The following is a 15,644-nucleotide window of genomic DNA, read 5'->3' as shown; positions in this document are numbered from 1 at the left end:
GTCTCAGTGAGTAGCAAAGGCATGCCACCTGCGTGCATAACTCGGGAAACTGACTCCGAGCAACCTCTCAACCAGGGACCACTCACCCTGACCCAGGCCTCCCCGAGAGCTCCTGCCTCTTCCTGGGGCTTCTGGCCTGCCCCATCCTGTTCCTTGGGGCTGCTGGCGGGGTTAGCGTGTATGGGCGTGGACACGAAGACCCTCCCGGGCAGCTCCCTCCTGGGGCCCTGGCGCTGCCTGGCTGGGGCTCACAGGCACGCCGCCTTCCTCCCACCCATCACTCCTGCCCCAAGGATGCCCTCTGCTCAGACTGAGCAACCTTTTGTGTGACCTCTGAGTGAGTCACCCAGAATAGCTTCTGCCAGTAAGGTGAAGTTTCACTGCCTTTTGGAGCTCAGGCACTTCTGGGGCCCAGACACACGGGCGACATGTTATCACACCCAGACACACGGGCAGCACGCTGTCACACCGGGACACACGGGCAGCACGCCCTCACACCCGGACACACGGGCGGCACCCAGACACGGGCGGCACGCTGTCACACCCAGACACACGGGTGACACGTTCTCACATCCACACGGGTGACACGCTCTCACACCCAGACACACGGGTGACACGCTATCACATCCAGACGGACCACTGGGAACTTTAAAACTGCCGTCTTCTGCTTTATTGACAGGTAAATTGTTCAAAAATGTTCTCACGATTCAATAATTACAAAGACTCAGACTTACATTAAAAAAGTAAAAACCAGAACCCCCCAGGTGCCCATCCAGCAGAAGGCCCAGGAGGGCAGTGGGGTGGCAGGGCTAGGCGGTGCTGGGCCACTCAGTGCTGACTTGGGGAAGTGCACGTCCTGAACAGCCTTGCCAAGCAGCCGACCGGTGGGAGGACAGGGGAAGCCTGGCCCAAGCTGTGGACAAGCTGTGTCTGCCGCCACAGTTAATCACAAGCCTCTGACGACACAGGGCCACAGAGCTGGTCACTCAACATCTGGTACAAAGAAGGGTGAGGTGAAATCCACGCGCAGGGCATTGCTGCGCTGTGGGCCGGGGCCAGTGTGCAGGAGTGTGTTGGGTGGGTCTACGTGATCATACTGGCTACTAACCACGGGGGCTCCATGCAGGGGCAGGACTGGCGGGTGGGGGGCGGCGGGGGGTTTTCCAGTGGCTGCTTCATGGCGCCCTGGGGCTCTGACTCCTCTCAGCCCAGCAGGCCACAGGGCCTGCCTGCACCACGACACTCGCTGGTTTTATGGCAGGAGGCGGAAGCCGTGGAAGCGAGTGGAAAGCGGAGAGCACAGCTGACTTCACAGTAGGAGATACTGGTGACACTTCATGGCTGCGACCCAGAATGAACTTAACGCACACAGGGACGCAGGGTGTCACTGGTCCTGGGCCTCTGTCCATGACTAGGTGGTCAGCAGGACTTCTGCAGCTGACTCCAATAGCTAAATGAAAAAAAGGCCACAAACTAACCTCCACTTTCCTCTGTCTTCAAAATTCTAGTGACACTGGGAATGCTATATGATCTCCTACTATTCTCCTAAGGTCCTAGGGAAGTTTCAGGAACTAGGGAAAAGACTGGGTACTGAGGCTGTGTCCCCAGATGTCTGCTTCCGAAGCAGCCGCGTCATGACGGGTTTCTGCTGAGGAAGTGGCGCTGGCAGGGCCCCACACGCCTTCTTGGGTTGTCAGGGGTGGGAGAGAGGCTGTATGGGGGTCCTTCATGTGCAGACGAACAGTGTCGCCTCATAGCTGTGCAGACGAACAGATGTGGTCTACTGCCACGAACAATGCGGCATAAAACTGATCAATATTATAATAAAGATTTGTCTTCTTCATCTCCATATCTACAAAGTGATTCTACATTTCCTTGGACAACACTAGAGGCCCGCTCAGTCTTGGCACTGATGCTGGAGGCCATCCCCAGCTCCCGGGCCCCTGCGGCGAGCCGGCGGCTTCAGGTGTCACAGGCCGGCTGCTCCAGGCCTTCGAGGGGGAGCTGGCTCCTGTGGGGGGAGTTGGGGCTCGGTGGGCCGCTGGGGTTGGAGCTATTCGATGGAGTTGAGTGTTTGGTGGAGTCCGAATCAGGCTGTGAACAGGAAGAGGGCAGGGTGAACACCGCTGCCCTAGGCTGGGGAGGCACACGTGCCCAGCTGGATGCAAATGTTCGCTCAGGGACAGCTGTGGCAACTGCTTCTCCTTTCGTGTTATGAGAACACACACGCTCTACACCAGCAATTCGTGGGGACCTTAGGCTTGCTGGTGAGAGTCACAAACTGATGTCTAACCCCACTCAAAAATAACACGGTAATTATCATTACAAAAGACAGCAACCCTGTACTGAAGAAACCAGATGGGGCTGGACACGGTGGCTCCCGCCTGTAATCCCAGCACTTTGGGAGGCCAAGGTGGGTGGATTGCACTTGAGGTCAGGAGTTTGAGATCAACCTTGCCAACATGGTAAAACCCCATCTCTACTGGAAATATAAAAATCAGGCCACGTGCGGTGGCTCACACCTGTAATCCCAGCACTTTGGGGGGCTGAGGTGGGAGGATCACAAGGTCAGGAGATTGAGACCATCCTGGTTAATACGGTGAAACCCCATCTCTACCAAAAATAGAAAAAATTAGCCGGGCGTGGCGGCATGTGCCTGTAGTCCCAGCTGCTGGGGAGGCTGAGGCAGGAGAATGGTATGAACCTGGGAGGCGGAGCTTGCAGTGAGCCAAGATCGCACCACTGCACTCCAGCCTGGGTGACAGAGCGAGACTCCATCTCAAACAAACAAACAAAAACCAAAAATCAGCTGGGTGCAGTGGCGTGCACTTGCAACCAAGCAGTCAAAGTCACAAACACGACACTCTTTCCTGAGAAAAGCACTAGGAATAGAGGGGAACTTCCTCAACAAAAGAAAACAGCTAACCATACTCAATGGTGACCGACAAATTTATCCCCTAAGATCAGCAATGGGCCGGGTGTGGCGGCTCACACCTGTAATCCCAGCACTTTGGGAGGCTGAGATGGGCAGATCACGAGGTCGGGAGATCGAGACCATCCTAACACGGTGAAACCCTGTCTCTACTAAAAATACAAAAAAAAAATTAGCCAGGCATGGTGGAAGGCACCTGTAGTCCCAGCTACTTGGGAGGCTAAGGCAGGATAATGGCATGAACCCAGAAGGCAGAGCTTGCAGTGAACCAAGATTTACATGACTGCACTCCAGCCTGAACAACAGAGTGAGACTCCATCTCAAAAAAAAAAAAAAAAAAAGATCAGCAATAAGACCTAAGGATGCCTGCCCTCACCACTGCTATTCAACATGTGACTAGAGTTCTAGCCAGAGCAATCAGGGAAGAAAAAGAAAAAGGATTCCAAGTTAGAAAGGAAGTAAAAACTATCTCTGTTGCAGATGACATGATTATACACATAGAAAATCCCAAAGAAAAGAATCCACAAAAAACTAATACATTCAGCAAAGTTATAGGGTGTAAGATCAACACATACAAGTCAGTTGTATTTCTATACACCAGAAATGAACACACTGAAAAGGAAACTGAAAAAAAAAAAAAATTCAATTTACAATGGCATCCAAAAGAATAGCTACGAATACTTTAACCAGAGAAGTGAAAAATCTGTACACTATAAATTACAAAACATTGCTGAAAAAAATAGCTTAAACAAATGGAACACACCCCATGTTCATGGAGTAAAAATATTGTTAAGATGGCTGTACTAGGTTGGGTACAGTGGCTCAAACCTGTAATCCCAGCACTTTGGGAGGCCAAAGTGGGTGGATCATTTGAGGTCAGGAGTTTGAGACCAGCCTGGCCAACATGGTGAAACCCCGCCTCCACTAAAAATACAAAAATCAGCCAGGTATAGGGGCGGGCACCTGTGATCCCAGCTACTTGAGAGGCTGAGGCATAAGAATCACTTGAACCCAGGAGACGGAGGTTGCAGTGAGCCAAGACAGCGCCACTGCACTACAGTCTAGGCAACAGAGTGAGACTCTGTCTCAAAAACAAACAAAAAAAAAGGCATTAATGATGAGGAATGTAAATGACAACCTATAGAACAAGAGAAGACACCTGCACATGACATCTCTCACAAGAGACTGGTATTCAGAACACACCAGGAGCTCCTACAACCCAGCCACAAAAGGACCAACCACGCATTTCAAAAATGGGCAAAGGCCTTGAGTAGACAGTTCTCTAAAGAAGGTATGGAAATGGCCAACAAGCATATGAAAAGATGTTCAACATAAGCCTTTAGGGAATGCAAATCAAAACCACAATCAGGTACTACTTCAAAGCCACTAGGATGACTATTAAAAAGAAGAAAAACAAGAACAAGTATTGGTGAGGATGTGGAGACATGAGAACGCTCACATTGCTGGTGGAAATCTAAAATGGTACAACTGCTGCAGAAAACAATTTGGTGGTTCTTCAAAAAGTGAAACAGAATGACCACATAAATCCAGCAATCCCACTCACAGGTATGAACCTGAATGTGAAAACAGGCACTCAAACACACATGTGCACACTCGTGTTCACAGCAGCACCACTCACAACAGGTGAAGGACAGAGACAGCCCAAATGTGCATCAGGGGAAGAATGGGAAAACAAACCATGGTCTACCCATACGAGAGAGTATTATTTAGCAACACAAATGCCAACACTGATACATGCTACAACGGGGGTGAGCCACAAAAACAGCGTGCCAAGCGAAAGCCAGGCACAAAAGGGCAAAACACATTTCTGTAAGAAAGGCCGGGCACTGCATTTCTACGAAATGTCCACAACGGCGAAATCACAGAACACGACTGGCAGCCCAGGTGCCGACGGGAGGGAGGGACAGGGAGAGAGTGCTTAAAGGGCAGGGGGTTTATTCTGAAATGATGAAAATGTCTTTTTTATTATGTTTTAGAGACAAGATCTCACTACACTGCCCAGGCTGGCCCTGAGCTCCTCAGGCGATCCTTCCACCGCAGCTTCACTAGTAGCTGGCACTACAGGCGTGAACCATGGCGCCCAGCTAGAGTGGAAATGTTTCTGAATGAGAAAGAGGTGGTGACTGTGCATCTCTGTGGATGTACTAAATGTCACTGAGTTATTCACTTTAAAGCAGTTATTCTGGGCCCAGTGTGCTGGCTCACGCCTATAATCTGAGCACTTTGGGAGGCCGAGGTAGGAGGACAGCTTGAGCCCCGGAGTTGGGAGACCAGCCTGGGCAACCAAGTGAGACCCTGCCTGTGTATTATTACGAAAATAAAAAAACAAAGTTGTTTTGTGAATTTCACTTAAGTTTAAAAGAACAAACAAGTTCATGCAGACGAGACAGGCACTGGCTGCTTCAGGACACAGTACCCTAAGAGGGGCAGCATCTCCTCTGTGCAGTGTGACAGACAGCCTAAGACACACTTCAGATCTCATGAGCAGGAAACAGCAGACAAACTCAGACTCAGGAGCATTCTGTAAAGTAACAGCAGTGCTTGCTACAAAAATGTGACTGTCCCACCAGACAAAGACAGGCTGGGGGCCTGCTGCAGAGTAAAGGGTGGAAGAGTAGGATGGACAAAGGACGGAAAAGACAAAGGACTTCCAGAGGAAGAGACATCGACCTTGGCAGAACCAGCAGCATGTGCAAGGCACCTGCCTGTTCATTCGGCAGCCAACGTGCAAACATCTCGGTGCTGGGGCTTAGATGTGTGGTGGAGTGATGGGCATGGCCCCTCTGAATGCATCCCTCCCTCCCTCCCTCCCTCCCTCCCTCCCTCCAAAGATGGCGCCGGGGACTGAGCCCTCAGCTCACTCCTCAGCCCTCAGCACTGCAGCTCCCTGCCTCCCTCAACTGCATTCTCATCCCCATTCCACACAGGGGAAACTGAGGCCAGAGCAGTGTGGCCAAGCTGCACAAAAGAATGCTGCCAGCCAGAGTGGGGCTTGTCCTGGAGGTGGTCCCCACACTCTGACACCAAGCGCCATCCCAGGTGAGGGGCAGAAGACAGACCAATGTGGAAAGTCAGCCCAGACCAAAGCGACTGCTGATGTATCGCAATGAAATACATAAAACAACACAGGAGTCCAGAGGAAGGAGGCAGGTTGGCGGGAAAGTTTCCATGCCTTGCGGAGCAGTGTGACAGCCCCATCCCCTGTCAGCGTTCCCAAAAGAGCTTGGGGTCTGACCAAGAGACTGCTGCACGGGCCTCCCGGAGGAGGGGACAGCCACCCCTGGCCCTCCCATCACCCTCACACCGCAAGTGGGGTGCTCCGGAAGGGCTGTGACACCACCCAGGGCCCCAGCTCTTTGGGCTGCTTTGCCTCCTGCAGGGGTGGCTCACAGCCTCAGTACTGAACCTGGGCAACTCTCACCTCTTTTTCAAAGTCCTGGTCTGGATCGGACATACTTCTCAGAGGCACGGTCACGCCAGGCTCCGATCCACCTACAGAACAAGGACAGCTTTCCTCTTAGGGAGAAAGTTAAGAACAGAATCAAAAGCCTGCAGTCTCCCCATTCCGGCACCCCCTAGCCTCCACCTCCCCCAGGGCTGCAGTGGCCACACTTCCTCTGTACCTGATGAGGGCCACGAGATGTAGGGCTTGTTCCTGGATGGAGGCTGGCGAGCCAGGTTGGTGGGAGCGGGGCCCGGCCTTTCCTCCTGGGAGGGGGGCACAGCACTCTGGGCAGAGATAGCAACACATCAGCATGCTTGGTTGACACCCGGCAGGGCCGGCTGCAAAATTTGTGTGACCTACGGCGGCTGTGGCCTCGTGACCTTGATGAGCAAAATGGGGGCCAAGAGGGCTCTCCGGACTGGACAAGCGCTCTGGACAGTCCGAAACTAAGAACTGGCAATAGCAACGTTAGGCCAGGTCAAATCCTATAAAAAGCATACTCTTTTGTTTGAGATTGAGTCTTGCAATGTCCCCCAGGCTGGAGTGCAATGACACGATCTTGGCTCACTGCAACCTCTGCTTCATGGGTTCAAGCAATTCTCCTGCCTCAGCCTCCTGAGTAGGTGGGATTACAGGTGCCTGCCACCACGCCTGGCTAATTTTTGTAATTTAGTAGAGACAGGGCTTCTCCATGTTGGCCAAGCTAGTCTCTAACTCCTGACCTCACGTGAACCACTTGCCGTGGCCTCCCAAAGTGCTGGAATTAGAGGCATGAGCCACCACACCAGGCCTAAAAAACACACTTTTTTTTTTCTTCTTTTTCTTTGGAGATGGAGTCTTACTCTGTTACCCAGGCTGGAGTGCAGTGGCGCAATCCACTCACTGCAAGCTCCGCCTCCCAGGTTCAGGCCATTCTCCTGCCTCAGCCTCTCGAGTAGCTGGGACTACAGGCGCCCGCCACCACATCCGGCTAATTTCTTTTTGTATGTTTAGTAGAGACGGGGTTTCACCGTGTTAGCCAGGATGGTCTGGATCTCCTGACCTCATGATCTGCCTGCCTCGGCCTCCCAAAGTGCTGGGATTACAGGCGTGAGCCACCGTGCCCGGCCAAAAACATACTTCTCAAGTAAAAAATAGAAAGTATACCATCTGTTGGTATGAGGGTGTTACTGAGAAATCACCACCTGATGGCAAACGTCCTTACGAGGCCGTCACAGGCCGAAACGTGGCGGGCTCTGACAGGTATCTGCAGCATTTTGCTGCCCGGGGCGGCCCGAGGCCTGCACACAAGGCCTCGTGACAGGGAAAGTGCTGGTGAACAGAGAGCTGCAGTGGAGACCGGCTTGTGTGACAGGTGCACCAGGTCAGAGCACAGCGCCAGCCTCGCGGGCCCTGCCTTTGGGACGGCCTCAGCCAACACCCCTGCCCGAGACGGGAGGAGAGGATGGAATGCCCTGCCCGCCCCATCCCGGCCGTGCACGCACCAGAGGCAGGTCCATGAGCACCTGCATGCCGTCGCCTGGGCCCATGTGAGCCACGTGGTTGAAGTTGGTTGGGTTGGATATCATTTTGGATCTCAATTCTGGGTCTCTAAGCATCTCTCTGGGGAAAGGAAACACTTTTGAGATTCACGGCTATGTGAGAATCCTCTTGGCTCCTCCCTAGAGCGAGGCCCGGCTGGCCCCGTGAGGCCCTGCTCCTACCGCCTCTGCTGCAGTCTCTCTTCCTCTGGGACCTTGAAGACGAACCGCCTTTTGCTCCTGGTGCGCAGCATCTGCTTCTTGCTGTTGTCGGAGGTGTCCGGCACGTTGAGAACCGCTCCTGCGGAAGCAGAGCGCGCGGTGACCGTGCTGCGGCGCCAGGCGCACACGCCCCTCCGACTTCCCTTCCCTCCACTCCTAGTGCAGAGGAAGGCTCACCCGAGAACTTGCTCTTGAAGTAGATCAAGCGTGGAGGCTCACAGTTGAGGAGGTTGAGGGTGCCTTCAGAATTCAGGGGTCTTATCTGGATTGGAAACCAGGGAGGAACAGTGTAAGTGCGGCCACGCACAGACTGCACCGGGAGAAGCCCGCCCGCACCGGAGGGCGCCGAGACCTCCTTACCCTGCGCAGGCCGATGGTCTGCACCCACTCCATGGTGCGCACATCAAAGACGTCCACGCCATACTCGCTGTACACCGTGACGTGGGTGGGGCTGCAACCTAGCGCAGACGGAGCAGGGCGGGGTGAGCCACAGTGGCTCGGGAACTCACCTGCCCTTGGGCCGGAGGCCATGCCTTGGCACTTGAACAAGTGCAGAGGCGGCAGCACTGCCCTCAGCTGGTTCACGTCACCAAAGACTTCACGCTCCCACTCTGGAACTCATCTTCATTTCAAAGTTTAAACAAACACAATCGAATGTTTAAATGCTCCACCATCACTTCTGTAACTAGTATTTTGAATACTATAGTACACATGTTGAAGGTGACTTTTAAGTCTGGTTTTTCATTTAGCTCTCATGAGATGTGATTATCCTGAAAGCAAACTCAGGCTCAACACACTGGAAATTCAGGTAGGGGACGACTGTTCAGTATGGTGAGGCTAATTTGTTCCAGATGGCAAGTCAGGTTTCCAGGTAGGTATTAAAACCCACACAGAAACCACTGCTGACCTCTGAGCAACAACCCTGCCTGTCTACCCTCCACACTAACGCCTCTAGACCCCTAGGAGCCTGTGCAATGGCAGCGTGGGAGGCCCCTCTGCAGCCTGGTCTGAGGACATGTGCAAGTGCGGGTAGGGGCGTCCTGCAGGGCGCGCTGGGGTCCGCGCTGTGCTCCTCACCTGCTCATCTGTTGGCTCACAGAAGCAACTTCACCCAAGGCACCAAGGCTGTGAGACCAAGAACGGTGGAGCCTCTGGCCATTCGGAGTTTAAGGGCTTTCTCCATGTGTAGAAGGGCAACAACACAGCTGTGCCATGCGATGGAGGAGCGGTGCGTGTCCACCGCTCGGTCCCTCTGCGTGGGTGGCACTCTCACTGCCCCCACAGCCCCTCAGTGTGGCTTGGTTCCTGGCCCTCAGCTTGCAGAAACGCAGAGCTGGGAGGCGGCAAACCCCAAACGCAGGAGAGCTCCAGCTCAGTGCTCGTTCCTGGCTCTGCTGCCTCCAGAGTTTAAGGTTAATCCTGCATCATGACACACCTCACTGCCTGAGGATGCATTTTTAAAAGCCTTCTGCTCTGTTTCTATCACAGATTCCAAACAGGCTAGAAGATCAGGCCTTTTCTTCTGAATACAAAAAGGAAAATCAAACAGGGTTTGTAAAAAAGACAAGAGATACTGGCCTGGTCACCAAACTGCCTCCGAAGGAGCATTTCAGATGAACCTGTGAGGCCTCTGAGAACCACGTCAAAAGCAGCCCCAGAAACTGCCCTTCAGGGAACCACTCTTCACACATGGGCTTCTGGGAAGGTCCTTGCCTGCTGAGCACGTGGGGATTCGCTTGCAAGGAACCACGGAGAAGCCTAGTTTGCTGACTCAGCGATACACAGATGCCCAGTGAAAAGATTCTAGTGAAACAGATTCTAGTGAAAAGAACATGGGCTCTGGAGCCTGAGAGATGCTACATGTGACTGATGCAGGGCACGAGGCGCCTGTGGCCCTCAGCTGCCTCTTCGGCAACAGGGCCGATGACACCTGGCCTAAGGGATGGGGAGGGGCAGGGGAGGCTACCTACACAGGGCGCTCAGCACAGGGTGCACAATGCGCAGTTCTGCATCCTACAGGTGACAGAATTACTTTTGACCAGCTCTGAAACTCATCTGCATCTGCACTGTGCCCGTGGGAGAGAGGAGACCCACCAAGGCGGAGAACCCAGGAACTTCAGGTGTCTATGACAGACACGTGTGGCCAGGATTATAAATACACTGCAATAAGTGACCTGGGTCCTCTTCAACGTTACATTTTGCAAAAATGTAAATTCTGTGTGGTTTCAAACCCTGTGCTGGCTGCCCATGAAGAGGACAGGGTGTTGGGGGAAGACTCCAGGACAAGGGGTGCTGAGGCAGTGGGACTGGCCCCTTCCTGTACCTCACCCCAGGCCCATGGCCCGGCCCCACTGCCCACCGTCTGCTGTGGTATGGCCATGAGGATGGAGCTGGGACACACCGCAGTAAGCCCGTGGGTGGAGGCTGGCCATGCACCTCACAGGCCTGGTGTCTAGCCATGATGCCCTGGGTACGCTGTCGCCTCAGCAAGGCCAACAATGGGGCGGACAAAGGGGTTAAGCTTCAGGTAACTGAGGGAGAACATAATTCCCCATCTCTTGCCCTGTTACCCTCCCCGCATCTGCCCAGCTCCTCTTCCTCCCGGCCTCCTCTTGATCTGTGGATTTGATGGTGCCGGCTACTCTGACAGATCAAACAGAGGGATTCTGAGGTTTAAGGTTTCCTTTCCATTTTAAGAGACAGGGTCTCACTCTGTCCCCCAGGCTAGAGTGTAGTGGTGTGATCATGGCTCAGTACAGCTTCCGTCTCCTGGGCCCAAGCAATCCTCCTGTTTCAGCCTCCCAAGTAGCTGGGACTATAAGCATGTGGCACCGTGCCTGGCTAGTTTGTCTGTTTGTCTGAGATGGAGTCTTTTTCTGTTGCCCAGGCTAGAGTGCAGTGAGTGGCGTGATCTTGGCTCACTGCAACCTCCGCGTCCCGGGTTCAAGCGATTCTCCTGCCTCAGCCTCCTGAGTAGCTAGGAGTACAGGCATGCACCACCACGCCCAGTTAGTACACACGGGGTTTCACCCTATTAGCCAGGATGGTCTCGATCTCCTGACCTCATGATCTGCCCGCCTTGGCCTCCCAAAGTGCTGGGATTACAGGTGTGAGCCATGTTTTGTTTTTTAATAGAGACGAGGCTGGTATCGAACTCCTGAGCTCAAGTGAGCCTCCTGCCTCAGCCTCGCACGGTGCTGGGATTACAGGTGTGAGCCACCGCTCCCCGCCCAGTTTAAGGTTTTAAAAGCAATCGGACAGGGGGCCAGTCGGGAAGTGTCCACTGGTCCTACTTTCCTCCAGTGCCACCATTCACAGAGAAAGTCACATCAACTAAGCGAATCAAGTGACCCAACTGTTTGAAAAACAGCTCCTACCACTTTCAGAAGACACTTGCTCTCCCAGGAGGAACTGTAACTTAGACACCAGAGGTGAATTTTTTTCTGGCCACCAAAACCCCTCAAGCTTGTCTTTACTACTGTGTAAGTTTCCGTATTATCACAAGGAAGGCCTTTTAAACGAGCGATGAATGCTACGTCCTGTTCTCGGTTCGCCGAGCCCTTCTGCCCAGGGGCCTATGCCCGCCAATGGTGTCTTCTGCTGAGGCCTCTGGAAGAACTGGCCCCACGTGCTCAGGGAGAGAGGTTGCTGAGCCCGCCCGCTGCTGGTCTGAGATGTGAGATCTGAACTGTGCTCTCTGCTGTGGGCTGTCATGGAGCCCATCTCTCCCGATGCTCTGACTACTCAACTAAGGGACTGGAAGACAAACCAAAGCAAAATCGAACACATGCTGACTGTCGGTGGGAAAAGCAGCAACAGGGATATGCAACAGAAAACATATACATACTACAGGCGACAGGAGCCGCAGGCCACATGAGCTCCTGCGCGCGTGCCCTCCGGCCTTGCGGGTCCACGTACAGTCCCATGTGGCTGAAGCAAAGCAGGTACTCCTCGCTTTCGAGCTCCACAGCACAAAGGGCATCAAAAGACTGTTGTGAGAGGAACGCAAGCGAGGGGTCATTGGGATTTACCAGGTTTAGAGGCTGCCCGTCCCCCTGGATGCTCAGCAGGCAGAACCCAGAAGGGAAGCCCACACAGAGCCTGTCCCTGAGCACCGCCAGGCACTGCACGCTGCCGGGAGCCACAAGCTCATTGAACTTTCTGTGGAATGGCTTCGTTCTCTGGATCTCATAGCAAAGGATCAGCCGTTTCACGGCCACAAACAGGCAGGTGCCAGAGTTCCTCTTGAGTGTGGCCGTGGCCATGAGCTGGCAGCCTTTGGTTTCCGGAAGCTTGATGTCAAAACTGCCTTCCGCTCCATCAAGGGATGACCACGGATAGAGGTGCACATGGTGGTTCCGGCCACAGAGGAGGATGACGATCTTCTCTCTGGGAGCAAGCTCGATCTGGTGCACCTTCTTACAGTCAGCGGCACGGACGATCACTGTGGCAGGGAGGACAAGAGTGTGAGGCCAATGGGACAGCCAGCAGCTCACAGCGCTGACGGCCTTGGCTAAGGACCTGCCCGGAACACCCTGGGGCCCTCCCCTGGGCTCCCTTCCTATGTGCGCAGCCTGAGCCCAGCCGAGCCCGTCCCTGCCCAGAGAGCCAGCGGCTTGAGTGCCCCCCGGAGAAGCTGCCCCACCCATCCACAGTGCGCTCTTAGGGCAGCCTCGGGGGCCAGTCCGAAGGCTCCTCCGCCTCTGCTGCTGTGCACACCCCTCAGTGCACCAGGGCTCCAGCTGGGCAGTGCTTCCACCTGGGCCCTCATGCAGCGAGGCCCTGGGGTGATCTGGGCCTCCTTCCAGCTCATCCCCGAACCAGAGAGCCCTCACGCTGCACATGAGGAACAAAGCTGTCTCCAACCCGCTGGGGCCCTGAGACAAACCCTCTGAAGACCCCGCTCTCACACGGGCCCCAGGTTAACCCAAGCCCCTCGCGTGCTCAGGGTCTCCCCACAGAGCTGCCAGGCTACGGCCTCACCCAGCGGCCGCCCCACCCTTCTCACTCCATGGCCATCACGTGCAGAGATGCTGGGTCTGTCAGGAAAGGACTATGGCTCACACGAAATGTTACTGGATTCCTTGGGGGATGCTCCCCAGGGTCCCTGCCCCCTGCCCAGGGCCAGTTTCAGTCTCCTGACATTTCCGCTCCTAGACCCACGGCTGTGGAGCGGGTGCATGTCAGGATACCTTTGCCCTCCCTTGCTGGGAAAAGTGAAAGTGTCAAAATTGGAAGCAAAGAAACGAAAGCTTCTCAAGTGAAGCCTCAGCACATGTGAACATCTGCAGCTGTTCCTCCTTTCCTTGACCCCGCCACCCACCCCCACTCAGTGCTCCCCTTGAAGAACTCAATGGATGCGACATGGAACTGAGCACCATGTCACCATGCACTCGATGCTGGTCTCCACGGCACTCTGGCCCCTCCGGTGCCTTCATCAAGTGCATCTGTCTTAACCCTTAGAAGCTACTGACCCTGTGCTGTCTGTAGAGGCCAGGCTGGAACCCCCTGCTCACTCACCATCTCGGGTGACCTCTATGACATAGAGCCCTTCTTCTAGGCCGACTGCAATCCTGTCTGCGTCTGTGGAGGGGTAAGTAACGTACACAAAGTCAGTACAGCTGACCGTGAACAATGTGGGTTTGAATGAGTGGGTGGGCTCATTCACAAATATTCACAGATACTTTTCAACCATATGTGGATGAGAATACAGCATTCCAGGGATGTGACACTTCAGTGTCGGGGGTGACTTTCTGTCCATAAGGACTCCACAGGGCCGGCTGACTGTGGGATTGAGTCTGCGAGGATTTGGGTGTGTGGGGGGCTCCTGGAGCTGACCCCCAGGCTTAGCCAGGGCCGACTGTACTGTCCACACAGGTCATCTGCTTCTTAACATGCATGGAGAAACTGTCTACAAACCCAAATGACCTTCCTCTGATTTTCAGATGGGCACCACAGCACTGCCGAAAGTGCTGTTGCTTCCGACACTTAAAGGACACAGCCTCTGGGACGTACCCACGATGGCAGCTGTTAGGACAGCCTTGATGAGAGGCAGCGAGCTGTCATAGGCTTCCAAGGGAACATGCACGACCTGATTCCTCAGCCGGTTTTTATGAAGGATGGACTGGAGTCCTTCTAGAATCCCAACCCACTTCCTCTTTTCATTCTCATTTTCTGTCAGAATGAGCAGCGAGCTGGTCTTCGAAGGTGCACCTAAGAGAGAGGCCGTCACCTTCATGACAGGAAACAGAAGAAAAGAGAGAAGCCATCAAACACCAAAGCTGCACACAGCGGCCACGGCCCTGCTGGAGCCATGCACCCCAGGAGCAACGGGGGCTGATATGCTTCCCAGGCGGGGACCCGACTCCACCTCACTGGGCGCCTTGCAGGGGCCCCCGCAGCAGGATGCGGAAGGGGCGGGGTTCTAAACAGCCCATGAGATCGTTTCCTGGTCCCATTTTCGTTAATTCTCCTTTTGCCAAAACTATGAGTAGCTGCCTACTTTAAATCTGCTTTCTTGAATAATCATTATAAATAAAAGCAGATTCTGACAATGTGTCCAGGAAAAGCAGATCTGAAAAACACTGGCCCAAATCATGCCTCCCTGGGAGCAGCCTCTGAGCACACACATTACCAAATGACCATCATTCCAGTAACAATGACGGCAATTTCCTGTACCGTGTATGGGAGGTCGTTTCTGAATAGAGCTGTGATTTACTAAAAGCTGATTTATAGACTTAGTTTTGTTGTCAACCAAAATTTTACTGTGTTTATAAAAAAATTCCCAATGGAGGGGGCTACAGGGCTTCTTTCCCCAATTTACAGTCTTCTAGAAACGTCCCAGTGCTACAATGTCTAACACTAACTCAGTGAGGGACTCACTCACTCAGCCAACAAAAACGCTGGCTCCAATTGGCTGGGGGGCACTGGAGTGGCACCTTCACGCCTAACCCACCACAGCGCCCGCCTGGCAGTGCACATGCTGTGAGGACAGTGGCCGGGATGGGGACTGGGTGGAAGAGGAGTTTCAGATGCAGCAGAAGGGAGGCTCCCCGAGACAGGCACAGGCAGCTACTTGGCCAGGGCAGGACGCACAAGGACCTGGAGCCAGGCTGGAGGCCAAGACCCGAGGGTCACACTGGAGGTGCGCTGGTGGCTGCTGCGGCACAATGACATGCCTGGAATAATCAGTTTTAACTATGTGCTTTGTTAAGAAGATTAATGAAAAATTCATACCCTGAATATACATGGAATATCTCGGCGTGTAGCATGAATGACATCTGAGGCCAGGACTGAGCTCACGGAAAACTCGTCATCTCTGGTAAGAAAGAAACATTCATCCCGCTGGGAGACACACACACAGGCCCCGAGGCCCTCCCACGCCCTGCCCGCGCCCTGCCCTGCCCTGCCATGTCCTTCCACCCCCGTGTTCTGCAGTGGAGGGCGGGCCCCTCGCCCACGCAGATGTAAGAAACATGGGCAGGGCCAACCAACAACTCAAGAC

General features: G+C 54.0%; 1 protein-coding gene across 5 annotated transcripts in view; it reads right to left on the bottom strand.

Moving 5' to 3' along the window:
• Nucleotides 1–644: 644 nt before the first annotated feature.
• Nucleotides 645–15,644, bottom strand: part of CDC42BPB (CDC42 binding protein kinase beta) — a 130,669-nt gene continuing 115,669 nt past the window's right edge. For 2 of the 5 annotated variants that reach the window (XM_033191192.1, XM_033191193.1), the window contains 11 exons: nt 15,377–15,458; nt 14,156–14,372; nt 13,661–13,723; nt 11,988–12,584; nt 8,501–8,598; nt 8,318–8,402; nt 8,102–8,219; nt 7,883–8,000; nt 6,577–6,682; nt 6,375–6,445; nt 645–2,094 (listed from right to left, as the gene is read on the bottom strand). In XM_033191192.1, the coding sequence (XP_033047083.1) occupies nt 1,963–2,094; nt 6,375–6,445; nt 6,577–6,682; nt 7,883–8,000; nt 8,102–8,219; nt 8,318–8,402; nt 8,501–8,598; nt 11,988–12,584; nt 13,661–13,723; nt 14,156–14,372; nt 15,377–15,458 (1,687 nt within the window). In that variant the 3' untranslated portion in view covers nt 645–1,962. The remainder of the gene's footprint in view (nt 2,095–6,374; nt 6,446–6,576; nt 6,683–7,882; nt 8,001–8,101; nt 8,220–8,317; nt 8,403–8,500; nt 8,599–11,987; nt 12,585–13,660; nt 13,724–14,155; nt 14,373–15,376; nt 15,459–15,644) is intronic. The other 3 variants (XM_033191194.1, XM_033191195.1, XR_004432244.1) reach the window with 2 other exon arrangements.

This window comes from Trachypithecus francoisi, unplaced genomic scaffold (genome assembly GCF_009764315.1).
Source record: "Trachypithecus francoisi isolate TF-2019V2 unplaced genomic scaffold, Tfra_2.0 Lachesis_group3, whole genome shotgun sequence".
NCBI classification, from domain to species: Eukaryota; Metazoa; Chordata; class Mammalia; order Primates; family Cercopithecidae; genus Trachypithecus; species Trachypithecus francoisi.
The sequence above is the reverse complement of the archived record's forward strand: the minus strand, read 5'-3'. Positions and strand labels throughout refer to the sequence as shown.